This window comes from Trachemys scripta, chromosome 2 (assembly GCF_013100865.1).
Source record: "Trachemys scripta elegans isolate TJP31775 chromosome 2, CAS_Tse_1.0, whole genome shotgun sequence".
In the NCBI taxonomy this organism is placed as follows: Eukaryota; Metazoa; Chordata; order Testudines; family Emydidae; genus Trachemys; species Trachemys scripta.
The window spans coordinates 58,232,773-58,260,090 of NC_048299.1; the positions used below are offsets into that span (position 1 = coordinate 58,232,773).

At 44.5% G+C, this 27,318-nt stretch overlaps 1 protein-coding gene across 2 annotated transcripts in view; it reads right to left on the reverse strand.

Moving 5' to 3' along the window:
* The window catches only part of IGF2BP3 (insulin like growth factor 2 mRNA binding protein 3), a 169,622-nt gene that overhangs the window by 14,135 nt on the left and 128,169 nt on the right, over positions 1-27,318 (reverse strand). For both annotated transcript variants that reach the window (XM_034760624.1, XM_034760623.1), the window contains one exon: positions 3,278-3,397. In XM_034760624.1, the coding sequence (XP_034616515.1) occupies positions 3,278-3,397 (120 nt within the window). The remainder of the gene's footprint in view (positions 1-3,277; positions 3,398-27,318) is intronic.

Here is a 27,318-nt window from a genome sequence, read left to right on the forward strand (position 1 = left end):
TTCTTGCACTTTCATAAAGTATTTAAATGGTGCCAAATTTCAAGGCACCTTTGCAGTTAGTTTACTGAACACGGCTTGAGAAGATAATTTCTGTCCACATTAGATTGACATGTTTGAGATTGTTTCACTTCATGCAGTCACCTTACATTTCACTTGTACACAGACTCCAATATTTCATACCAAGGGTACCCTTTTTGCCACTAACTCCCGTATTAAATGTTGGAAAAGTATTTTCTATAAAGTCTGTTTCATTTCTGTATTTTTTATTATTATTTTAATGCTACAATTTTTTTTTTTTTTTTTTTACAAGGTTGCAGGTCAGAAGGGAGGAGTCTAAGATTTAGACTCCAAATCTTAGACTCTTCCCTTTTTATCTGTATAGCCAGAGACAAACAGCATTGGGGGCTAGAAAATAACACTCACTATTACATTAACATTACAGTGCCTGCAGGGGGCACATTCAAAAGCCTCTGTGTTATTTTTGTCTTTCTTATCCTTGAAATGTGTAAACTAGAGATCTATATACACAAATGTTTTCTCTGAAGTTTTAATTTAAAATTTCACAGCATCTATAAAAAAACAGACTAATCCCTATACATTCCCTCCAACAGCAACATGTACATTTAATATATTCTTGAAATCCCATTTTATGGCTGAATATTTTTATTGGATCTACAAACTTCAGCACTGCACAAAAGTAGATTTCATACTGATTCAAACATTTACATGCACACCATCCTGTACACACCTCAAACAGGTCCAGACTGCCATATACAGAGGGATATCCTAATTCTTGCATACCAAAAAATCAGATTTCTAGTTTGGCCACCTAAAAATTCTCAAGTGTTCCTTAAACTCTTAGGTAAGATTGAACACGTTGTTTCATAATTCTGAACATATTACTTTGCTCAAATATTAGAACAAAGATTTTTAAGGGATGCATATGTTAAAAATACAGGATGTTATTATTCAGAAGTTTTAAGTGAGGCAATAAATTGATCCTATTGTTATGGTGTGTGTTTATTTTTACCAATAAAGAAAATCTGGGCTCCATGTAGCATGTCATAACCAAGATTTACATGCAGCATGATTTCTGGATAATTTTTAAAAATATGCAAATTTTCACCTCCTGGTGCAAGCCTCTCTTGCTTCTGAAAATTGAGTGACCTCCCCACTCTTACCTGACTCCTGCTCCCCAGCTCAGGAATGCTCAGTCCCTGCTCTTCCAAAATCTGATGCCTGTTTAAAGAGCACTGCAGAACAAGACAGGCCCCTACCTCTGGATGTGTCTCGACCCAATGATTGCATGCACACAACCCCACAGATTCCACAGTTGCCTGACTCCCACATCCCTAGTTGCTGGGAAAGTGGTAACAAGTAAATTGAGAACAAGAGAATAACATTTGGTTGATTTATGTGACAGAATGAGAATTTGTGGCAAGTGAAGAGCAGGAATCCAGCTGCAACCAATCTGCACTTTGAAACAGATATACTACCAAAAGTTTGGTCAAAACCTCATCTCTACACAAGCCAAGAATATTGGCTATATGCAGCGGAGAACTGCAGGGATCCTTCCATCAAAGCTGTTACTCTGTGGCTGAAGTAGCCGCCACTAACGCAGTGACACACAGAAATGAGATGGGGAAAACAGCCAGAGTAATAATGGATCCACCAGCTCATCCCTCCATGCACTGTGAAATGGGGCCTACATGAGTCCCTCTAGAGCTGTACTCAAGCAGGAGTGCCATAACTCTTACACTGTCTCCTCAAACTTTGCAGTAGGTCTTCCGCATTCAGGGTCGTCAGAATTACCTTTGGACAAGAAACTTCTTACAATAAAGGATGAAGCTAGAATGGAGGTCTGTAAAGTACTCACTGGCATCTATGCTTGTCAACAGAGATTGGAGAGGCAACATTTTTACACAAGGAAACAAAACCACCATGGTCAACATGAGAAATATAAATTATTCCTTATTAGAGCATTTCACTTTGCTGTGTGAGAAAAACTAGCGACTCCTTGCTAATTGTGATCGGCTTCACTTCTAATATTGCTCTACAAAAGCACATTACACCATAAGCCCAGATCACCCTCCTTCTGGATACATTTTATAATGCATTGAATCAAACTAACTGGCTTCATAGACAAACTCACTCAATGTCCCACATCAACCCCTTTGTTTTTCTCTCTCAGGTCTTCCCATGGGGGAGGGGGGGGGAGGAAGAGAAGGGGGGGAGAGAAAGAGCTTGAGGGTACCCCACAGGAAGGAATTCCCAAGTGCGCCTTTCTGGTTTCAAAGGGTTTTTCTGAATTTGGGTGATGGCAGCATCTACGCATCCAAGGTCAGAGAGAATCTGTAACCTTGGGAGTTTAATATAAGCCTGGAGTGGCCAGTATTAATTTTTTAGAATCCTTGTGGGCCCCCACCTTCTGCACTCAAAGTGCCAGAGTGGGGTATCAGCCCTGACAGCCTCCATGTCAGCACTGGTGGGAGCACAAATAGCACCAGCACATTAATTGACAGAGCTGCACTGATGCCAACTCTACAGGTGGGCACAGGTGAGCCAGGATTGTCTTGACTGAACTAAGTCAAGCTTTATGCCTGGATTAGTTCCTCTGGTACATGCACTTGCCCTTGTCTACGTTCAGGGTCAGCATTTGTGCAGCTAAATTCACAGACTGCTGAACTGGGGCTATCCCCTGAGTGCAGACAAGGATCCAGCAGCTTCTAGTTCTTTTACCCATCATGTCAGTTAAAGGTGGTGATAAATAATGGGTTCAACCACAGGAGCCTAGCGTACACAGCACGGATTTTCCAACAATCAGTACTTCAGAGTGGAGCCACCAGAGCTTAATATCTCAGACTGATCCTTTTTGGGCATCCAGAGACAAAGCACAGTAGTTAAAGGTTTTCCTGACTTATTTGTTATTAAAAGAGAAAATTTAGAGGTACTGTTTTTTGCCTTAACAATGTGGCAAGGAAGCCTTGAACACATCATTACGACTTGGCTAAAGGCTTTTTCTAAGTTGAGACCACCAAGGTAGCTTTCTTTGTAGCTTATATTTCAGACCTCAAGAGAGGTTTGAAAACATGATTCTAATTATGTTATCTCTCTGGGTATTTAAAGCTTAATTTATAAACAAATATACCATTTATCACATAACTCAATGTGAGGAGTGTGGGGAGAGAGAGAATACAGATTCACTGGAATGTTACTTGTGAAAACTTGCTGGAAGCATCACAAGGAATAGACAGAAATCTCGTCAAGTTAATAGTACCTTAATAGATGCGCCTGCAAAACGAGAAAGTTGTTTGATGTGCTGTCCTTGCTTGCCAATAATGGCTCCTACCGCCAAGGCTGGGATGAACAGATGAACAGTTTCAGACTCGGGCTGTTGCTGTGGAGAAGGAGGAAAGAAATAATATGCCATGAATGTTTTTGAACATTATGAATCAGACTGACAGGATAGAGGTATGGAGCACACATACATGGAAATGAGAGAGAAATCTTTGATCCCGTTAAATTTAAATGTTTAATGACGATCATGAAATCCAACTGTACATGAAAGAACAATTCAAGTCTAAGATGATTCTTTTAGTCTTAAAAAAAGAGTTGTGATTTTAACATTTCCACTTTAATCCCATAATTGAGAGATTTTTAAAAGGGATGTTTCATTTTTGGCTATCAACTCTACCTTGGTGTTTCTCCAGTTTATGACTGGGCAGATTAGACTGTTGCAAGTGTGCAAAACTAAATTGACTGAAGGTTAAATAAGTGAACTATTTCTAGATTTCCCTTTTGTTTAATTTTGAAGGTAAATTACACTGACCTTGACACACAAATTGCATAACGAGCCTTAGAGTTACATACATTTTACAGCTTCCTTTGTGTAGGAGTGATCTGGAATGATACATAACCAACTTTAAAACTGCCACTGAGCCCTCATGTGTAAGATTATATAACAGTTGGAGTCTTGGCAGCAGTCCCAAAACAGTAAATTAAATGCAAGATTAAGAGTTTCTGAAATCGCAAGGACCATTCCATCTCACCACAGGATATCAGACATCAGCAACACATCTCGAAGAACAACCATTACAAAGGGTAGGTAACCGTTTTTCTTCAAGTGCTTGCTCATGTCGATTCCATTCTAGGTGACTCACAAGCAGTGACAATGGAGGTAGGCTCGGAGTTCATGGTCTTGCAGCACTGCTCTGCCAAAGCCAGCATCGTCTTGAGCTTGCTGGGTAAGCGCATAATGAGAGACGAATGTGTGGACAGATGACCAGGTAGCAGCCCTACAGATCTCTTGGATTGGTACCTGTGCCAGGAATGCTGCGGACAACGCTTGTGCCCTAGTCGAGTGTGCCGTCACGATCGCCAGCGGAGGCACCTTCGCCAGCTCATAACAGTAGCGGATGCAGGCTGTAATCCAGGATGAAATCCTCCTGGCTGATACTGGGCGACCTTTCATTCTGTCTGTCACCGCAATGAACTCAGATGACTTACAGAACAGTTTTGTTCTTTCTAAATAGAGAGCCAGTGCCCTCCTGACATCCAGGGTGTGTAGCCTACGCTCCTCATCTGACGTATGAGGCTTTGGAAAAAAGATGGGTAAGTATATGTCCTAGCCAGTATGAAACTACGAAATGACCTTGGGCAGAAATGGTGAGTGCGGCTCCAAAGTGAGTGCCCTGATCTCGGACACTCTGTGGGCTGACATTATCGCAACCAGAAACAAAACTGCAACCAGAAGAGAAGCAGGAGAGAACAGGAAGCTGGCAGCTTTATGAGCCTCGACAGCATAAGATTCAGGTCCCAGGGAGGGAAGGAATCCCAGATGTGTGGGTAAAAATGCTCCAGACCTTTCAAAAATCGGGCTGTCACGTCATGAGTGAAGATCGAACTGCCTTGGAAGGGATGGTGGAAAGTCAAGATAGCAGCCAGGTGTACCTTAATCGATGAAAGGGACAAACCTTGGAGTTTGAGGTGTAGCAGGTAATCCAGGATCTCCTGCAGTGAGCCCTGCACTGCTCAGATACACTGTTCCGAGGCCCAGCACATGAACCTTTTCCATTTGGCCAGGTAAGTCGTTCTCATGGAGGGTTTCCTGCTACTCAGCAAGACCTGCTGAACATGGGCTGAGCATTTCCATTCGTCCACGTTTAGTCATGTAGTAGCCATGCTGTCAAGTGCAACGCCTCCAAGTTTGGGTGCAGAAGGCTGTCGTGGTTCTGGGACAGCAGGTCCAGCCAGCGGGGAAGCTGCAGCAGGGCAGCTCCCAAAAGGTTCAGCAACGTGCCGAACCAGTGCTGGTGAGGTTACGTGGGGACTATTAGGATAATCTTCACCCTGTCCTGCTTGATCTTCACAAGGACCCTGTGAATTAACGGCACTGGGAAGACATACATCAAACCCCACGCCCCGCCCCCCGACCACAGGAGTAGAAAGCTGTCTGATGAGGGTGCCTGTCCATCCCCCAGAACTAACAGACCATATGGCATTTCCTGTTCTGCCAGGATGCGAACAGGTCCAGTTGGGGTGTCCCCCACCTCTGGAAGATTACGCTGACCGCCTCCGGATGGAGCGACTGCTCGTGGCGAGACGAGAAGGTCCTGCTGAGGTGATCTGCTAATATGTTCTTGGTTCCAGGCAGGTGCATGGCTACCAGACGAATGGCATGCTGCACACAAAAATCCCAAAGGCTGAGAGTTTCTTGGAAAGCACCGACAACCTAGCTCCGCCCGGCCTGTTGATGTAATACATTGCGGCGGTGTTGTTTGTCAGGATCTGCACCACCCTGCCCTTCAGGTGGGGCAGGAAAGCCTGGCAGGCCAGACAAACTGTTCTGAGCTCCCTGTCGTTGATATGGAGGGCCAGATTGTCCTGCAACTAGTGGCCCTAGTTGCTTAGCTCGCCCAGGTGGGCTCCCCTGCACAGCTCTGAAACATAGGAGACCAGGGTTAGCAACGGGGATGGGGCTGAGAAGGGAACGCCCTCAAACACCGACCCAGGGTCAACCCACCAATTCAGGGACTCCCAGATATGCTCTGGCACCCTGACTATCTGGTCTAAGTCGTACCTGTTCGAGATGTAGACCAAAGTCAGCCACGTTTGCAGAGGCCGAAGATGGAGCTGGGCATGACTGACCATGTATGTGCATGCGGCCATGCGGCCCAAAAAACTCAGACAGGTGAGAGCCATAGTCTGAAAACGCGCTTTCGGAAGAAAGGCTCTGGCTCATGTGGGGTCGAGAATTGCCCCAATGAACTCTATTCATTACACCAGCCTTAAGGTGAATTTTTTCTCATTTATTAACAGGCCTATGTTGCAGAAGGTGGAACGCACCAGATCAAGGCTCCTCTGCACTTGTTCCCGAGACCTGCCTTTGATGAGCCAGTCATCCAGATACGGGAAGACCTGGACCCCCTCAACGTCTCATGTAAGCAGCCACTGATACCATACATTTTGGGAACATCCTCGGGGCCAATGAGATGCCAAAGGGCAGTGCCATGAATCGAAAAAGGCGTCTGCTCACTATTAAATGGAGGAAACGCCTGTGACCTTGGAATATAGTGATATGGAAATAAGTGTCCTTCAAGCGGAGGGTGGCGTACCAGTCTCCCGGATCCAGGAAGGGGATGATGGAAGCCAGGGAGACCATGTGAAACTTCAACTTTCTGAAAGACTCGTTGAGGCGACGCAGGTCCAGAATGGGTCTGAAGCCCCCTTTTGCTTTCAGGATTAGGAAGTAGCAGGAATAGAATCCCTTTTCTTTCATGTCCCAAGGAACCTCCTCCACGGCCCCCAGATGCAGGAGGTCCTTGACCTCTTGAACGAGAAGTTGCTCGTGAGATGGGTCCCTGAAGAGGGATGGGGGGAGCGAGGAGGGAAGGAAATGGGTCGGAGGGGCGGCTAAAAATTGCACGGTATAGCCCTCAGATACTATACCCAGCAGTCTGAGGAGACCTGTGACCAGGCTGAATGGTAGGGACGAGGACGGTCGAGGAAAGAACAAGGTGGATCCTGGGAGCTGACTGGGGCGTTGCGCTCAAGCACACTTTCAAAATGAGCGCTACTAGCCCCCAGGATGCTTTGCCGGGCTGGGCTGCGCGGGTGAGCAGGAGAAGGAAGGGTGGTAACGACTAAAGTTCGTGTCTCTATCCCTTCTCCTTGAAGACCCTTGACAAGGCTGCCAAGGCCTTGGCAATGGGGTGTCTGGGTGTCCTTTTAACCCATGCAGCCTTGCATCCATCTGCTCTGCAAAGTCCATTCCCACCAAATGGGAGGTCCTGGATCAAGGTCTGCGTCTCTTGGGATAGGCCGGCAGTCTGAAGCCAAGAGCTGTGCCTCATGACTACTGCCAAAGTGACCGTCCTAGCTGCTGAGTATGTTGCGTCCCACGCCATTTGGAGAGAGCATCTTGCTGCCATGGTACCCTCCTCCACCAGGATGCCGAATTCCTGAGCGAAACCTTGAGGAAGGGACTCCTTTAACTTACGAAGGAAGTTCATAAGTTAAAGTTATACCTGACCAAAAGTGCCTGGTGGTTCACCCCCCGGAATTGCAGCCTGGGCTGTAAAATAGATTTTTGTCCCGAAAAGGTACAGTCTTTTGGCCTTTTTGTTTTTGGGAGTTGAACTGGCCTGCCCCTGCTTCTCCTTGTTGGCCACAGAGACAACCAGTGAGCCCGGATGTGGGTGGGTAAAAAGGTACTCAAACCCCTTGGCCAGGATGAAGTACTTCTTTTCAGCCCTTTTGGAGGTAGAAGGGATGTATGACGGGGTTTGCCAGAGGGCCTTAATTTTCAGGACCCTGTCATGCAATGGTACTGCAACACGGGCGGGGTAGAGGTAGAGAACACACTCAACAAGATGTCCACCTGCTCGGCCATCTCCTCCACTCTAGGCCCAAATTCTCAGCCACCTGTCGAAGCAGGGCCTGGTGTTCCTTAAAATCGTCTGGCAGGCTGGCTCTTGACGATCCCACGACTGCCTCATCTGGAGACGACAACGACTGTACTGAGGGGGAAGGGGGGGGGGGGGGGGGGGGGTGCGCTCCGGGGCATCAACCCCCATGGGGGAGTGGGGATTTTGGAGTGGGCTCCTCTACCCCTACCTCCGAGCATGTTTCATGCACCAAGCCCGAGGCCGTCACCTGTTTCTCCGAGGTGCCAGCAGTTAAGCGCTGTGAAGGGGGCATCATCATCACCAGCACTGGCTGTGCTGCCAAGGCAGCAGCATGGACGTTGACACGGCCTCAGGTGCCCAATCTTGCCGGTGGAGTATCAGCAAGGGGCTAAATTGCCCTGCCATGCTGGAATCCCCTACCGGTGACCATGTCGGGGCCATTGCCGCCTGTGTCTGCCTGCTAACTGTTGCTGCTGGAGACCAGTGCTCGGAGGAGGATCAGTGCCGGGGCTGGAGGGGACCAGTATCACAATGGGGAGCACTCCCACAGGGTAGGCGACGGAGATCTGCGCCAAGAGGATGACCAGCCGGAGGGTGAACAGTGCTGGTGGTACAGAGACCAGCGCCTCTCCCAGGTGATCTGTGTCAAGATGGCAGGGACTGCAAATGTGGTGAGGGTGAGCCCAAGCGGGCCTGGGCTGTGACACTGGAGATCTGTGATGTGGAGATGGAGAGCACTGCTTTGGCTCGGGGGATCAGCAGTGCTCCACTGCCCCTGGGGGATCTTAGCAGCTGGCTTGCCCTCATAGGGAGCCTTTGCCGCCTCCTGCAGCATGCGTGGTGCCAGCGGCACAGGTGGAGGCCTCTGCTCTCTCAGCACCAGGGAAACTTGGGAAGTCATCGATGCCGCCATACGTTTGGGTCCCCTACCACTCCTGGGAGTCGGTGGTGGATCCTTTAAGGGGCTATGGGTCCACGTGGCTCTGGAGTGGCCAGGCAGCCCGAACTGGGTCATTTGCCCAATGCCCCACGGCCTTTCTTGTCTGGTACCGGGGAGCCGTGCTTCTTAGTTTTCTTTCTGGGCACTGGTGATGGGGAGCAATGCCGGGAGGAGCTTGGTGCCAGGGACCGAAGCAGTAGGAGTCAAATCTTGGTGGGACAGCTTGGAAGCCGGACGGAAGGCAGCCTCCATAAGGAGAGTCCTCAAACGAAGATTCGTCTCTTTCTGAGTCCCAGGGCAAAATTTTTTTACAGATAGGACACTTGTCCTTCACATGTGATGCCCCCAAGCACTTGAGGCAGCTGCTGTGGGGGTGACTTACAGGCATAGGCCTGTTACAGTCCACGCAGGGCTTAAACCCCAGAGACCGGGGCATGCCGTACCTGGGGCGAAGTTCCCACTGGGACTCTAACTTCTAACTACAATTAATTACTTGACACTAACAACTGTAAACAACTATTTACAAGGCCCTAAGGCTCAAAGTCAGAAGAGACTAAACCGGTAGCCCTTGCTATGCAAGGAAAGGCGCTCCGACTAACCACCATGAGTGTTAAGAAAGAACTGAGAGGGCGTAGGGCCAGCGGTGCCTGATATATTGATGCATGAGCGTGGCACTCAAGGGGGCACCACAGCCAACCCTATGGATACTACTAAGGAAAAATCTCTGACGACCACACACGTGGGCATGTGCACACTTAGAATTGAATCAACATGAGCAAGCACTCGAAGAAGAACATACTTGTTTCAATTTTTTCTTTTCCATTGTTGATAAAACACAAGCCAACTATAATCTGGGGGTGGAAAGGAGACATCTTCTAGGCACAGCTCCAAGGACCAGGTAAAGAGTATAAAAACAGACATATTTAGAATGAAAATAAACTCTGCCAGTTGTTTCCGATAACTATGACACATAACTTGACATGTTTTTCTTCACAGGCACATGGGCAACTGGAATTTTAAACCACTTATTTCAAATTAAATCAGCAGTAACGTAACTACACATTAAATCACAGGAAACAGAACTCCTTCTTTCATTATCACATCAGATCCCATGAAAGACCTCATGGTAATGCCACTCACTCATCATTCAGAAGCAGTATCAATTTGTTGAAATAAATCAGCATTTTTGGCCCTATTCCTGTAAAGTAGTGGTTCTTAACCTTTCCAGACTACTGAACCCATTTCAGGAGTCCGATTTGTCTTGTATACCCCTGAGTTTCATCTCACTTAAAAACTAACTTGCTTACATAAACAGATATAAAAATACAAAAGTGTCAAAGCACACTATTACCGAAAAATTGCTTACTTTCTCATTTTACCATATAATTATAAAATAAATCAACTGGAATATAAATATTGTACTTACATTTCAGTGTATAGTATATAGAGCAGTATAAACAAGTCATTATCTGTATGAAATTTTAGTTTTTACTGACTTTGCTAGTTTTTTATGTAGCCCGTTGTAAAACTATGCAAATATCTAGGTGAGTTAATGTACCCCCTGGAAGAGCTCTGCATACCCCTGGTTGAGAACCACTGCTATGAAAGTACTACATGAAATGGACTCAGTTTAGTAGCAATCCTTCCTTTCCAACCCAAACGGCACACCTCTTGTCCTCACTCTGTTTCATCTCAACTACTGCCTTCTCCAATTTTCTGGTCTCTCTGAATACCAACCTGGCCCCACTCCAATCCATCCAAAATGTCACTGCCAAAATAATCTCTCCCACGAGTTAAGTTGTTTCAACAACTTGCCCCCAGCACTCCTTTGAGTGATTTCATTGACTCTGCACTGTGCTTCGAATCAAACGCAAACTTCTTGATGTTGCTTTAAAGGCCCTCCATCATGCATGCAGCCCCTTCTTACATCTCCGACCTGATCTCCTAAGCATTTCCCTCACTCTCCCTGCCTTGCCAGTGACACCAACTTCATTCCCTTCTTTAATAAGTATTTCCATGCCCTCCTTGTCACGTTGCCCCATGTTTGCAACACTGTTCCTTCTCAAACATGTTTGCCAAACTACTTCTCTGCTAAATCCAATTCACTACTAAAACCTCACTTCTGTCATCTCACTTATAAGTGAAGAATGGGCAACAAAATGAAGAACGGTAAATGAATGATCACAATAACTACATGCCTTACTGAGTAACAGTGTCATATGTCACTAGTCCTGCCTCTCCTCCCTCCCTATTCATATCTGTTTACAACCTTCACTCATCTCATGTTAAATTTAGATTGCAAACTTTTCAAAGCAGGGACCAGTTTACTAGTTTTCTGAGGTGCCCTAGAATATATATGGGTTCTTGATGAATAATAATAGAATCTAGGGGAGGAGAAAGGGAGAAGTCTAATGAGTGATGTTCTAATTTATCAGCGTTTTTCAAATTCTACTCTGCAGTTATATAAAAGAGATCTTACCATCAGGTATCGTATTTGAGAGAAGCATTTTCATTTAATTTCTTCTAACCAGCCATTTTAGTCTACAACTAATAAATTAAGTTGTTGTTGGGTGGGGGATGGGGAGGGTTGTTTTGTTTGTTTTAAGCACAGATGTCAAAATGATGGGGGTTTTCTTGCTCCCCTGGCAAGGTCTGACCGTAGTGCAGACAAAACAGGGGAACATCAGATTCAAATTGAATTTTTACTACTTCCCCACACCAAATATCCTTGTATTGATTGGAAGACTGTCCTCCACTGAAAATGCATGAGCATATAGTGTGATGACTAAGCCACCCAACATCACTACCTTTGCAAATTACTGGAATTCTTGGACAATCTTTCAAATTAGGCATTTAATCATCATTCAGTTTCCTCAGTGCCATGCCACTTAGTCATGCTGTTTTTCAGGAACCTCTAGCCGGGAGATGGCATCACAATTAAATTCCTAATCTTACAAATACACCATGAGAACTAAATTCAGTTAAATCATTCTCCACTGCGTGCAGTCTAAGATTCAGTGTTCCCTCCCTTCTTAACTAAAAGGCCAGAATAGCTTTAGCATAGGTTCTGGCCTACTACAATGCCCCCAATCCTCCAGAGTCCTGCACCAAAAATGGGTGGGGGGGGAGGGGAGGGGGAAGATCTTACTATTTCTAAGGTAAAAAACCAAGCCAAAAAATCCCGAGACATCTTTATGAATTTATATGAAAAGAACAAAAAGAGTTCAATAGTTTCCTTTGCAGCTCACCTTTCAAAGAGGGAGCCATTCCCAGCTTTAGTAGAAAGAGATTCTCAAGACCACAAAGATCATGTGTTTTTAGGCAAGTTTACAGCACTTCTAATCGCAGAAGGATCATTGCATAGCATGCACATGTACACGCACTGGGAAGTCATGGCTCCACAGGGCTCCCAAGCTCTTCAGCAGGAGCTAGTTAGCTACCCTTCCAAATCAGACCTCCAGGGGATATAGCTACCAAGAAAGGACCTTCTCCATCCAAGCATCTTTGGGGTAGGCAGCAAGGAGTGGCTCAGCATACTGGAGCCACTGCTGAACTTCAAGGCCCACTAATCGCTGCACAAATGGAAAGGTTTCTGGACCCTGGTAGGCTGCTTGTGTCTCAGTCTCAGACTTTAAGGTCAGAAGGGACCATCATGATCATCTAGTCCAGAGGTTCCTAAACTTTTCTTATTGTGTACCGTGTTCCAGCTCCCCGAGCCCGCGTACCACCTTCCAGCTCCCCCAGCCACCCACGTACTGCCTTCCAGGTCCCCCAGCCGCCTGCGTACCCCTACCCTTCTCATCACTGATACTTCGCGTCTTCTTCTGAACGCTACCCATCTTTAGCCATCTGCCCATATTTCACTGTTACGTATATAGTTACAGTGTGATGTATAATAACGGAAATAAAAAAAACCTGTCTCAGTTCTGAGCTCACTTAGACTGGACAATTACTGGGCAACTGAACCCACACTGTACGGTGCTTGGAAGTGAGAGCTCTGTATGTCAGTGTCTCTGTGTTCTCACCGGCACATCTTGAAGTAAATTAACTACTGTATTTTATGTAACAAATTCCCACAGAGTTTTAAACCTTCATCTGAATAGCCTATTGTGAAAATGCGATAAATAATAAATAAATAAAACCATCCATTACACAATTTCTCCTGCATACCCCCCCCCCGAGATGTCTCACATATCCCCATGGGTACACATTCCACAGTTTGGGAATCCCTGATCTAGTCTGACCTCCTGCACACTGCAGGGCACAGAACCTCACTCACCTACTCCTGTAATAGACCCATCAACTCTGACTGAGTTACTGAAGTCCTCATATCATGATTTCAAGACTTCAAGTTACAGAGAATCCACCATTTACACTAGTTTAAACCTGCAAGTGACCCATGCCCCATGCTACAGAGGAGGGTGAAAAACCCTCAAGGTCTCTGCCAATCTGACCTGAGGGAAAATTCCTTCCCAACCCCAAAAATGGCGATCAGTTAGACCCACAGAATGTGGGCAAGACCCAGCAGCCAGACACCTTGGAAAGAATTCCCTGTAGTAACTCAGAGCTCTCCCCATCTAGTGTCCCATCACCAGCCATTGGAAATAATTGCTGCTAGCAGTCACAGATTGGTTAAATACCATTGTAGGCAGTCTCATCATACCATCACCTCCATTAACTTATCAGGCTGTCTTGAAGCCAATTAGGGGTTTTTTTGCCCCTACTGCTCCCCTTGGAAGGCTGTTCCAGAACTTCACTCCCCTGATTGTTAGAAATCTTCATCTAATTTCAAGCCTAAACTTGTTTATGGCCACTTAATATCCATTTGTTCTTGTGTCCACACTGGCGCTTAACCTAAATAACTCCTCTCCCTCCCTGGTATTTATCCCTTTGATGCATTTCTAGAGAGCAATTATATCTCCCATCAGCCTTCTTTTGGTTAGGCAAACAAGACAAGCTCTTTGAGTCTCCTCTCATAAGGAGGAGACTCTCCATTCCTCAGATCATCCTAAGTAGCCCTTCTCTCCACCTGCTCCAGCTTGAGTTCATCTTTCTTAAACACGGGAGACCAGAAATTGCACACAGTATTCCAGATAAGGTCTCAGCAATGCCTTATATAATGGTACTAATACTTCCCTGTCTCTACTGGAAATGCCTTGCCTGATGCAACCCAGGACTGCATTAGTCTTTTTCACATCTGCATCACACTGACAGCTCAGTCATCCTGTCATCAACCAATATACCCAGGTCCTCCTCCTCCTCCGTCACTTCCAACTGATACGTCCCCAATTTATAGCAAAAATTCTTGTTTTTAGTCCCAAAATGCAATTCTTGTTGTCTAGGCCTTGCCATACACCAAGCCACAGATCACTTTAAGGAGAACAGATGTGCTCATGAGACAGAAGAATTGGACTCCTCAGCTACTTAAAAACTCACCAATGAATCCCCTTGGCAGACATCATTCTAGCATTGAGGGATAGCCGAAGACGACTGGTCTACCAATTTCCCACCTCCACAGAAATATGGTTGGGAAGAGGGGTAGTCACCACCTCCCCTAAAAATCTAGTAGGGGTAGTAGTGAACAGCCCCCATGAAGACCTCAAAAGTGAGAAGGCTCTAGGAAGTGTAGAACTGGGGACCAGGGGCAAGAAGGAAACTGGGGGAAACTGGAGAAGACATCGTGAGAATAGAGAAGGAGGGGGGAAAAAACAAAAGCCACAAGGACTGGTCAGATTCCCTGCAAATATAAGAGAGCTGGACATGGTTCTGATTTGGAATTTTGTCAGATTTGTATATATATAAAATGCAGTTTCATTTCCTTCCTTCTCTTCCGAATGTGCTGCATCAATTATCTGCTGCTGAGGTTACTGAGCTCAGGCTCAGCTGTCACAACTCTCTCAGTCACATGTAGAGTTCCAGCAGCAACCCATCTTTGATTAGGAAGCATGAAGTGTTTTTTGCCATTTCTGTTCCTCTTACTAACTTCAGCATTTCAGCGTTACTCACAACCTTGTTGTGAAACCTCCCAGAGATATTGGTATGAAGAATTTTTATTTACCAACTTCTCATGGGCTCATATCTCCTCCCAATACTGGTGCAGTCTATTACAACATTCAGGTTACCATTTATTTATCTTTTAAGACCCAATCCTGCAAATACTGAAGTATATGGTATTTTTGCCATACTGCCATGGGTAAGGAATTGGACCCTCTCTGCGTTCTACCTCTGTTACGTATCTCCAATATATGGTTTATTTACCCTACATGTGCTGGAGCACAGTTATCTTAGGATGAGGCATCTATTTCAAAATCACCAGGTCACGTTACTCACTCCCAACCAAGGTCAGTTTTTAATTGTGAGGGAAATAGTTCAAAACTATTTTAAGTCTGCCTGAAACAGTCCCATCTAATGTGTTTGGCTCCAACCTAGCATACTATTTTTAAAAAAATATACAGAGCAAATCCACTTAATGGAACAGAATCTGTGCAATAGGCACTATATTAAAAAGCTCTTCTCTGCCATTTCCCCTCCCCACCAATCACAATCACCTCCACTAAGGCAAAGCAGATTTATATTTTTCAACATAAGTGACTCACTTGGTCTTCAGAATGCTCTAAACTTCATCAAAAACTGATGAACTGTTTTATTCAACCCCTACCAGACCTAAAACCAAAATTTAAACCACACTTTTTCAACGCGCTTCGAAGAATTACACTGGCCTACAGCTATAGTAAATGCTTTTATTTATTTAGTAATAAAAGTTTGCAGGAAGGGGAAAATAGCATTAAGCCTAGTATCCTGGAAGACATTCCAGTAAGAGTCAATGCATTAATACAAAATAAGCTTCTGACATTGGTCAAAAAAGTGAGTTTATTTCCCCCCATACCAACATTTAATGTTAAAGCCTTCATTGGAAACAAGAGGCTCATTAAGAAAAGTTTATTTAAGATTTTGCTATACAGTCCTAATGTGCCATACACTGAGTTTTATAACCTCCTTGTAAATACCTCCTGGGTCACTACTTACTATATTAGATAAAGTGATGCAGCCAATGGAGACTAACAAGCTAGAACCCAAGTCAGCTGTTCCCCAGCATTCTAGTTTATAAATGATTTATACTTTATCCTCCGATTCTAAAATCATCTGCTAGTATTCTGTAATTTCAAGGTAAGGATCAAAGGCATAAAGTGGATTTCAATACTGAATGCCGTCAAGAAAAAAAATTAAGTAAGAATGCTGTTCACCTCTAACTTCAACTGCAGAGAAGCCCCACCCTGGAGACAAATTCTTAGTGTCCATTCCTGCCTGATAGGAGATGGGGGGGGGAGGGGGGAAATAGAAATCTTAGTGGCACTCTGGTGTCCCCAAAGCTTGGTAGTGTTCCTGCTGGAGTTAAGTTGAAGTACATTTCAGTATGGCACTGAGCTCTCCTAGATGAGATGTCCTTTGAGACTTCAATGCCTATAAAGACAACACCTCCCACCACACTGACCCACTATTCCATGTCTGAGATCACCATATGGATGAAAACAGCTGGCTCACTCTTAACCCATGTAATATAGAAGTAATGCTTTTAGAACCAGGGATACACTCAAGGAGTTAATTGGGACATGAACTTTGTCCTCCATTGAGAAAAGCTACCCTCCAATCACTAAGGTGGTACAGAGTCTGTGTGTTTTATGGATGACTCATGGGTTCTGGACATGCAGGGAACACACCAAAGATTAGAAATGCTTTTTCCCCCACAATCTAGTTGGCCAGGTTATTGCAATCCATCCAGCCAATGAGCACACAATTCACCTCCAGGTTAGACTATTGTAACTTAACACCTGGCACTGAAAGACACATTGAGACCTACTCGAATACTATACAGCAGCCAGTTTTAAGAAAAGGGGCAAATCACACCAGTGTTCTACTCACTCCACTGCCTCAGTTTGACTCCAGATCTTGGCCCTAAGCTTTAAAGCCATTAATGGACAAGAGCCTGATTATCTTAAGCAGCATCCTCTATTGCTGCAAACCACCAAAAGACTTGTACCCATCAGGAATGCTGTTAATAGAGCCCAAAGTGTAAATCTCAGAAGCAGAGGAGGAATAGTCACAGAATCATAGAAACGTAGAGTTAGACCCCCCCATGCCAAGGCAGGGCTGAATAAACCTAGACCATCCCTGACAGGTGTTTGTCTAACCTGTTCTTAACCTCCAATGATGGGAATTCCACACCTCCTTTGGTAACCTATCCCAGTACTTATAACCATCCTTCAAGCTGGACAATTTTTTCCTAATATCTAACCTAAATCTTCCTTGCTGCAGATTACTTCTTGCCCTACCTTTAGTGGATATAGAGAATGACTGATCATTATCCTCTTGAGAGGGGCCCTGAGGACCCCTCTCAGTCATCTTTTCTGAATATCAGACATGCACAGTTTTTTTAAACCTTTCCTCATAGGTCAGGTTTTCTAAACCAGTGGTTCTCAACCAGGGGTCAGGGGCTGCGAGCAGGTTTCAGGGGATCCTCCAATCAGGACCAGTGTTAGACTCGCTGGGGCCGATGGCAGAAAGTCTAAGCTCTGGGCCCCACCACCTGGGGCTGAAGCAGAAGCCTGAGCAACTTAGCTTCACGGGGTGCCCTGTGGTGTGGGGCCCCAGGCAAGTGCCCTGTTTGCTACCACCTAATGCCGGCCCTGGCTTTTATATGCAGAAAACAGTTGTTGCGGCACATATGGGCCATGGAGTTTTTTGAGGGGGGGTCCTCAAAGAAAAGTGAGGAGAACCTGTTTTAAACCTTTTATCATTTTTGTTGCTCTTCTCTGGATTCTCTCTGCATATTTCCTAGAGTGTGGCATCCAGAACTGGATACAATACTCCAGCTGAGGCCTCACCAATGCTGAATAGAATGGAACAACTGCCTTGTGTCTTACATACAACACTCCTGTTAATACCCAGAATGATATTTGCTTTATTTGCAACTGTATCACACAGTTGGTTCATATTCAATATGTGATCCACTATAGCCTCCAGATTCTTTTCAGTAGTACCACTGCCTAGCTAGTTAATCCCCATTTTATAGTTGTGCATTTGATTTTTCCTTCGTAAGTGTAGCAACTTGCATTTGTCTTTACTGAACTTCATCTTGTTGATTTCAGGCCAAGGCTTTGTCTACACTACAGACCTTACAGTGGTACAGCTGTATGGCTGCAGCTGTGCTGCTGTAAGGTCTCCCGGGTAGCCATTCTATGCCGGCTCTCTCGACAGCATAATTAACCCGCCCTTAACAAGCGGTGATAGCTTTGTCAGCAGGAGACCAACTCCTGCTGACATAGCGTTGTCCACACTGGGGCTTTTGTCGGTTGGAGGGAGTGGGAGGAGAGGAGAGGAAGAACGGGCGTTTTTTCACACCCCGACTGACAAAAGTGCTAGTGTAGCCAAAGCCCAATTCTACAGTTTTTCAAAATCCTTTTGAATTCCAGTAGCATTCTCCACAGTGTTTGCAACTCCACCCAGCTTGGTGTCATCCACAAATTTTATAAGCATACTCTCTACTCCACAATCTAAGTCATTAATAAAAATATTGACTACAGCAGAACCTCAGTTACAAACACCTTGGGAATGGAGATTGTTCATAACTCTGAAATATTCATAACTCTGAACAAAATGTTCTGGTTCTTCTTTCAAAAGTTTGGAAGTGAACGTTGACTTAGTACAGCTTTGAAACTTTATTATACCAAAAACAACCCGCTGCTTTTAACCATCTTAATTTAAATAAAACAAGCACAGAAACAGTTTCATTACCTTGTAAAAAATTTTTTAAAACTTGACCCCCTTTTTTTTTTTTAAGCATACTCCCAGTTCTAAATGAGGTGTATGGTTGATTGGTCAGTTTGCAACTCTGAGGTTCTACTGTAGTACCAAACCTAGGACAGACCCCTGCAGACTCCACTAAATACGTCCTCCCAGTTTGACAGTGAACTATTTATAACTAATCTGAGTACACAGTCTTTCAACCAGTAGTGCCCCCACCTTTTAATAATTTCATCTAGACTTGCCCCAAGTTTGCTTATGAGAATGTCACATGGGACAGTGTCAAAAGCCTTATTGAAAATCAAGATATATCACAATTACTGTTTCCCCTCTATCTACTAGGCCAGTAACAATGCCAAAGGAGGACATTAGGTTGGTTTTGCATGATTGTTCTTGACAAATCTATATTGGCTATTATTTATCACTCTTATCCTCTAGATGCCTATAAACTGATGGTTTAAAAATATGTTCCAGTATCTTTCCAGGTATCGAAGTTAGGCTAACTGGTCTATAATTACCCGGGTCCACTTTGTTTCCCCTTTTAAAGATAGCTATTATGTTTGGCCTTCTCTAGTTCTCTGGGACCACACCTGCCCTCCATGAGTTCTCAAAGATAACTGTTACTAGTTCTGAGATTGCTTCAGCTAGTTCCTTAAGTATTCGGACAATCTTGCAATAGGGAATTCCCAACAGAAACAAGCCTGTTTTCAGAAAATGACAAATCTCATGTTTTCACAAAAGGGAACATTCAGCAATGAAGACAACGAACCACCTGTCATTCTTTAATTTTGGACAGATGACAAAAAGAAACAGGCGAGGGGAATCGTCAAGGTAACAGTGAGTCATGGAGTGGGATGAACCAGGTCTATTATGAACAAATTCAGTAAGTTCATGAAGTTGTATTTAGTGCTTAAATACTGTTGATGGCCACAACAGAAATGCCTATTATTCTAGAAACAATTTCTTTGGATTTAAAATGTGTGGTAATGTACAAGCAAGCTGAATGTGTCCTTTGGGCTCTTGGCAAGTTGCCCATGAAATCCTTCCTTTACAGAATCCGAGTATCCACAAATTCTGGTCTGTAATAACTCTGCTGCTTCTAAGGAACTGGCGAGCAAAGAACCAAGTTCTGATCAATCTCCGGAAACATCCCCAAAGGTCAATTGTTTCACCAAGTTTTAAAATAGCAAAAATGTTTCCTTAGAAAGTTAGGGCCAGCTCAGAAGTGTTGTGTCAGTGTCTGCACCAAGTGGGATATGCTCGGGTTCAATTCCTGGTTTCTGGCTGCAATCCAGCAGGGACTGAGTGCACAGTAGAGGCAATCACTGGTCAGCTTAAAAAATGGTGTTCATGGGCTCCGTGGAGTGATCCCATCTAGTCCTTAGTTTAGAGGATGCTGACGCTGGCAGTTATAGAGTGGCTCAGGATTTAGGGGACCTTCAGGAAAATAAATTTTATTCAAATTAAGTTTCTTCCCTTTCATAAAGTTTATTAGATCCAATTAAATCTAAAAAATTCCATTTCTTGATCCAGAGTAAGAGCCTCAAACAGAACTTTGAGCAAACTGGTTCGAAGTTGCATTGAGGAAGGCGTAATTATTTTTGTTTAAAAATGGTCGGGCTCTATGTTTAGTCAGTGATGCCTAGAAGCACTGTAGCAGCCTTAAAATTGTTCAGAGCTGCTACCAAGAATAGTTCCAGAGGCTCCAAGACAGTGAAAAAACAAACTGCTAACTTGCCAGCTCTCTGTTGTTCACGGTGCCAATTTCACTGTTGTCCATTCCACTGGCTGCCAGACCTTCTCCCCTACTGTCTGAGCATTTCAGGAAACAGTATTTCCTGTCATTCACTCACCAAGAGCAATGCCAATTCAGCATGGCAGGGATGAGAGTTTTGCACTGCTGTGAGATCCATCCATTTGGCTCCACGAGGTAGACTGATCAGACAGGGTGGAGCAGGATGCAGCAGGGTGGAGCAAATTTTTCTTACATGTTGTAAGGTGTCAATAGCAGCATGAGGGAACTTAGAAAGAAAAAAAGATGTTGAGGAATTCTAGACACTGAACCTACAGCCTTGGAAAATTCACAGTTTTAATCATTTGGAATCAATCACTGAAGGCAGTTTTTCAACCTCACACTAATCCACCAAGACTGCTCGTTGGCTCTGGCACCTTCCGGTGTTAATGAAGTGCCGTCTCCACTGCATAGAAGCCCAACTGACAGGTGAACAAGGTTAGAGAAATGTATATCCTCCCCACAACTGCACCTGAAGCCCTGCCTCCTTTTGGCTGTAGGATGACTCCCCACAACAACCACTACCTGCTGTTTATTAAGCTATCCAAAATGATTAGGGTATAATGCAACTCAGAAGAATTACAGTGAATTAAATGAATTGGTGTACCAACCACACACAACCTGCACATGTTAGAGACGCTGCTTTTAAATACACAATTGCAGGAACTAATCTCTTCACATCTATATCTCAAAAGTTCAAACTCCAAGACAGACTTGACATGAAAGATACTAGAGGATTAGAAACAGTTTACTTTCCTTCCTTCTCACCCAGGCCCAATACTTCAGGCTATTATCTAAATCTTTCATGAAGCAATTTTTCATTTTAAAAAGTATCTTTCCTCCAAGAGAAGCAGTGCAGCAAGCATTTTGTCACATGCACAGAAGTGAGACAGGAGACCCATTCCAGCTTGACACCCCAGAGAGAGGGGAATCTCTCTTGGTCACCACCTCTTCTGCAGAAAAGTAACATGGCTACAAAAAGCTCTCTCCAAGTCTCCCATCCTGTAGGAGGGGTGCAGGAGTAAAATAAGGCACAACCTAGCAGCCTGACTCACTAATGAGGGCACAATAAAATTAGAAGGCCTTCAAGCCTAGCACTTGCTTTCTCTTGGTACAGAAGATGGCCTTTTTTTTTTAAACGGGTTCTGTATGCATCATTTTAAATTGATCTCATGCAGGGTGAATAAAAATCAATGATTTTAAAAAAATAAATTAAATCGGTTTTGATAAAATACTTTTTGAGGAAAAAAGTTATCTAAAGATAATTTTAGATAAGATACATTATAGCTCAAAGATATCTCATCATGGAATAGGGATTATAAATTCTAATTCTATACTATGAGACAATATATTCATGTAATGTTTAAGAAAAGTTTTGTAAACGAGTTCCAATAGTTCATGGATTAGGGACCCAATCTTATGGAGTTCCAGGGGCTTCTGTATAGATTATTTAGGTTAATCTTTCTATCTACCCAATGGGACTCAGTGCTCAGTCTACAAGATACCTTCAGAGATGTTTAGTTTTGCAGTTCTCAAACTGTGGATTTCTGACTCCAGAGATCACATGCTTGTTAACTGCAAAAATGTTTTTAAATAAATAAATAAATATATAGAGGTGAGAAACAACAGACCTCAACCCTATTGTCCCTCTGCAAATTTGTGTACTCGGAGTCAATCCCTTACCTCTTGCTAAAAACGCAAAGTTTCAAAAAGTTCCATGAATAGAAGACTGTTGGGGGCGGAATAGATCTGGACAAGGAGAAGAAGTCTTGAGAAAAATGCGAAAAAGGAGGGACAGGCAGTAGAAACAAAAGTGAAACTGTGAGCAGCATATTCCAGAAGTCTTGAGGTCTTTGAGTGTAGCCTTCATTGATTGGAGATCTATCAAACCATTCTCTCACTAGAAGGGAAAACCTACAATAACAGCAGGCCGTAAAAAAAACCCCGTTTGGGAATACTTTAATGAAGTTCCTCTACCTGTGGGTAAGACAGGCATGCGTGAAAAATGCAAACAGTGCAACAAAGAAATGCAAGGCCTGGTTGCCCAAATGAAACGACATTGTGAGAAGTGTTCCTTCTCAGGAGAAAGCTGTGTTGAAGATGATGAAAGGAACATGTCTGAACATGCAGGATCTTCAGGTTGGTAAACTTTTTTATTTCATACTTCTTTCTTAAGGACTGCCTGTCTTCCTTCTGGACTATTCTTGAAACTCACGTTTGAGGAAAAAATAAAGTTGTTACTCTATGGTACTATCATTTTAGATGCAGTTGTGATAAAAAAATGAATTGCTGAAATAGGCAGATCATCTTTTTACAATTTTGCCTTTAAGTAGTACTGAGTGATCGGTGAATGCAATGAGTAATACTAAATGAGCTGTATGGTAATAATAATTTAATAACTGCATTGACTTGTTTAGGAGAATCCATCCTCAGCGTACAGGATTCTGAAGACTATCCACCTTCAAGATCACTATAGTTTTCTATAGTTTCAGTTATCTGCCAATGATAGTGTTTCAATCACATCATGTATGTCACAGTCACAGTATATCATGTGTAGCAAAAAGAAAAAAATCTCCATCATCCAGAAACAACCATAAATATGTTTGTGATAAGAACCAGCAGATTACAAAAAGAGATAATTGATGAAAAAATTGCCCGGTTTGTTTATGCAACAAACTCCCCTTTCCGTATGATTGAGAACCCACACTTCATTAACTTGGTTCAGTCATTAAGACCATTAAGATACAGTCCATCCAACAGAGCAGATGTCACAGGAAAACCGCTGGATAAAGTGTATGAAAGAAATTGAGCAGTGTGCAAAAGGTCTAGAGGGTGAAATTGTTAACCTGAGTCTTGATGGGTGGAGCAATGTCCACAATGATCCTGTTGTATGCGCTTGTGTGACAATAGGAGCAGGGAATGTCTTCCTTACAAAACAATTGATACGTCAGGAAATGCACACACAGCAGAATACTTACAAGAAGTCGCAGTAAAAGCTAGAACAAGCTGTGAAAAAAAAATTCAAATATCTAGTATGCAGCTTGGTCACAGACAATGATGCAAATGTATCCAAGATGAGAAGAATTTTTGAAGAGAGTCCCAAGCTAATAACATACGGCTGCAGTGCTCATTTGATGCACCTACTAGCCAAAGATTTCAGTGTTCCAGAAATAAAGGCTAATGTGGAAGTTGCAAAATACTTCCGTAACAACCACTTTACAGCAGCTGCTCTGAAAAAAATGGGAGAAACCAAGCTAACTCTCCCACAAGACGTGCGATGAAACTCAGTAGTGGACTGTTTTGAGCACTATATCAAGAACTGGCCTAATCGGATGACAGTTTGTGGACAAAATCATGAAAAAATAGATTTCTCTTAAGCCCAATGGCTGTGACAGTGCAATGTTGAACACATGCCGAGTACCCTGAAGCCTATTTCTGTAGCCTTGAACAAAATGAAGGGAAATTAGGGGTACCATTCGTCCAGATTCTCCCGGACATGTCCGGCTTTTTGAGCTAAAAATAGTGTCCGGGGGGAATTTGTAAATGTCCGGACTCCCCCCTCTCCCCCCCCGCAGAGCACGCGCGGCTAACAGGGCAGCCGGCCGGATGGTGCCACTTACATGGGGCTCTGACAGCCAGAGAGAGCTCCTCCTCCTCTCCCCTGCAGCAGAGATCACTCCCTCCCTGCATTCGTAGTACACCTCCGGCAGTCTGGAGCTCCTCCCCCGCTCCTCCTCCACTGTTGCCCAGCGTGCCGGGACGAACAGCTCAGTCTATTTCTGAGCAAGCTCACAGAGACATTAGGCAAAGGCCAACAACAAGGGAGCCAGGGGGTCGGAGAAGGAGCAGGGAGGTTTTGGAGGGAGCAGTGAAGAGATGGGGGGGTCAGGAGTTTGGGGGGGATTTCCTGGGGGGGGGATAAGGTTTTGGGCAGTCAGGGTACAGGTAGGGGGTAGGGTCCTGGGGGGCAGTTAGGATGGGGGGAGGGTCTCAGGAGGGGGCAGTCAGGGGACAAGGAGCAGGGGGGAGGGTTGGGGTTCTGAGGGTGGTGGGAAGTGGGAGGGTCGGGGCTAGGGCAGGACTCCTCCCGTCCTCTTTTTTGCTTGCTGAAATATGGTAACCATAGGGAAATAGCTGTTTATTGCTGACGCTGTTGAAATTTGGAAGGAACTGAGTGAGATCTTAAAAAGAGAAATATGCAGTGACAGTTAAATTACAAGCATTAAAAAAACGAATGGGACAAGCACCATCTTCAGCTTATTAATGATTAACCTGTTGAACTGGAGATAGTTCACCTCCCAGTGACTTCATAAATATCGGCTTCAGTTACCTTTGGTAAATGAAATAACCAAACAATCATTCATTTTCTGATATAGCTGTAAAACTGTTTACCTGCCGCGTCCGCAGGTTTGGCCGATCGCGGCTCCCACTGGCCGCGGTTTACCACTCCAGGCCAATAGGGGCAGCGGGAAGCAGCGGCCAGCACATCCCTCAGCCCGCGCTGCTTCCTGCAGCCCACATTGGCCTGGAGCAGTGAACCCTGGCCAGTGGGAGCCGCGATCGGCCAAACCTGCGGACGCGGCAGGTAAACAAACCGACCCAGCCCGCCAGGGGGCTTACTCTGGCGGACCACATGCCAAAGGTTGCCGATCCCTGATGTAGAAATCCATGCTTAAATCATGATTTAAATCAATTTGATGTAAATCAAATCCACTCTGATCTCATGTAACCCAAAATGTAAGGGTGCAAATACAACATAAAGAATAAAGAAGTACACATTTGTATTGATTTCACAACAAGCTACTTTCCCTTCTTAAAAAGGAACTGTGACAAAGCATCGGGCTCCCTGACCTTGCCTGGAAAGGGTGCCAGGTGGCTTCTCAACAGGAGGTCCTTCCAGGAGAACCTTAGCAGTTCGCTCACTTGGTGCAGGGCAGTTTACGTATGCAGTGTTTTTATTTTCAGGTAAGCGGAGGACGTTGTAAATAATAACCATAGTGTGCGTTCATATCAGAGGGATGAGAACTCCACCTGGTTGCACAAACAACTGAATTCCTGTTGAAAGAGGATGTTGCTAGTCAAGATCTTTAAATTAAAAGTTCTGGCAGAAAATTACAGCCGAAAAGCCTGACTGCCTCCTGATCTCCTTGGTTCTTTTCCTCTAGGCCCCTCTCATTCCCCTTGGTCCTTATTAACCTCCCTTGGTATGTTTCCTGCCTGCCCTTTGCCTCACCTCCATGATCCTTCTTCCCGTCCTACAACTTACTTGGATTTTCCTCATCTCAATCTGCTCTCTTATCCCCTGAAACTTTTCCCCTATGACTTGCTCCCATTTGTTCTCCTCCTCCTCTCCCAGACCCCGTTCCCTCCCCCCACCCAGTAGAGCCTGTTCCCTTTAGCCTTACCCCCTGCCCTGTGCATTGTTATGCCTATCCTATTGCATTGCTGCCCAAGTTTTGCTCCACTAGTAGATGCACTGAAGAAGAGAGGGAGTTGGGTAACAGAGCATTAAACGAACATAAAAATGGGCATCCTGGGTCAGACCAATAGTCCACCTAGCCCAGTGTTTTGTCTCTGACAGTGATCAGTTCCTGGAATCTGGGGTACTGATGTTTCCCAAACCTGGCTATCTAGGAACTACTCAGCTTCTCTGATTCTCAGTAGCATCTCTATTTGCCCTTCCAATCCAAGAATCTTTTCCAGCACAACCACCAACTTCCATTTCATATACAGGAATCCCTTCCAGCTCAGGCAAGAAAGAAAACATGCAGGTCACCACCACGCTTCCATCGCTGGGCACTGTGAAATCACACAAAGCTGAACCTGAGAGGATAGCCTCTCTCTTTAACCTACCTCCAAAACACTCCTGTTAGCAGCCTCTGTTCATGGCTCTTGCGTTTGCCTAGTAAGTGACTTTTTATATCAACTCTTCCAGCTCAGCCCTGCCCCTCACCACCAGAAAGTGATGAACCACTCAGACTTCAAGCAGCAAGGGTCAGAGCCATGCAGACTTTACCAAGGCACCCCAATGCAAATGGTCTACACCCTCCCCCATTCCTGTTGCCAGTCCCCAATCCCAACCTCCATGAAAAAACCCCAGCTTGATGTTCCTAGCTATCTACCCTTTGTTTCCACCAATTTATTCCTTAGCTTTTTGCATATCTACTTACCATGCAACCAGAAACCCAGTTGAATAAACAGCTGGGACAGCAGCATGTTCAGGAGGTTGAGAGTGCAGCAGCACAATGGGGAAGCAAGTTAGGAATCTGCTGAAAAACGCATGTTAGCCTGTGCCACTTTCCAGCTGCAAAAATTCTACATTGCTATAAAATAGCACCTGCTTCTTGATGGGCTTTTCCAGCGTTTTGAGGTCCTATTTCCAGAAATCTTCCACCTGGAAACCGGCCAGGATTCTAAAGAGTAACCTGGATAAGCTTTTTCGTTGGTCGTAGGGAGTGGGGGGACAGAGGGGGGAGGATGGATTAAAAGAGAAAAATGGGACAAAGATGTATTGACATTGCCAACTTCAAAAAAGGTAGCAGGAAGTTCTCAAACTCGGCACTCAGAGAGACATATATTGGCAGTAGCAATTTACAGTAATAAAAGGAAGGGAAAGCAAAACAAAGAACCGAGAGAAGAATAAGATAGAATAGGAAAATGGGATTGAAGTAAGAATGCTTGCAGGAGTAGTAGGACAGCTTGCAAGTTCAGGTAAAGGAGAAAAATAGTATTTATAACTACTACCAATGTAAAGAGAAATACTGACTGCCAGCATAAACAAAACCATCCTTCGTTTCCAAAACACAAACCATCAGCTTCTACAGATGACATTTTGTGCAAAGCAATGAAGCCAAGGCTGTGTTTTAGTTTTCAACCAG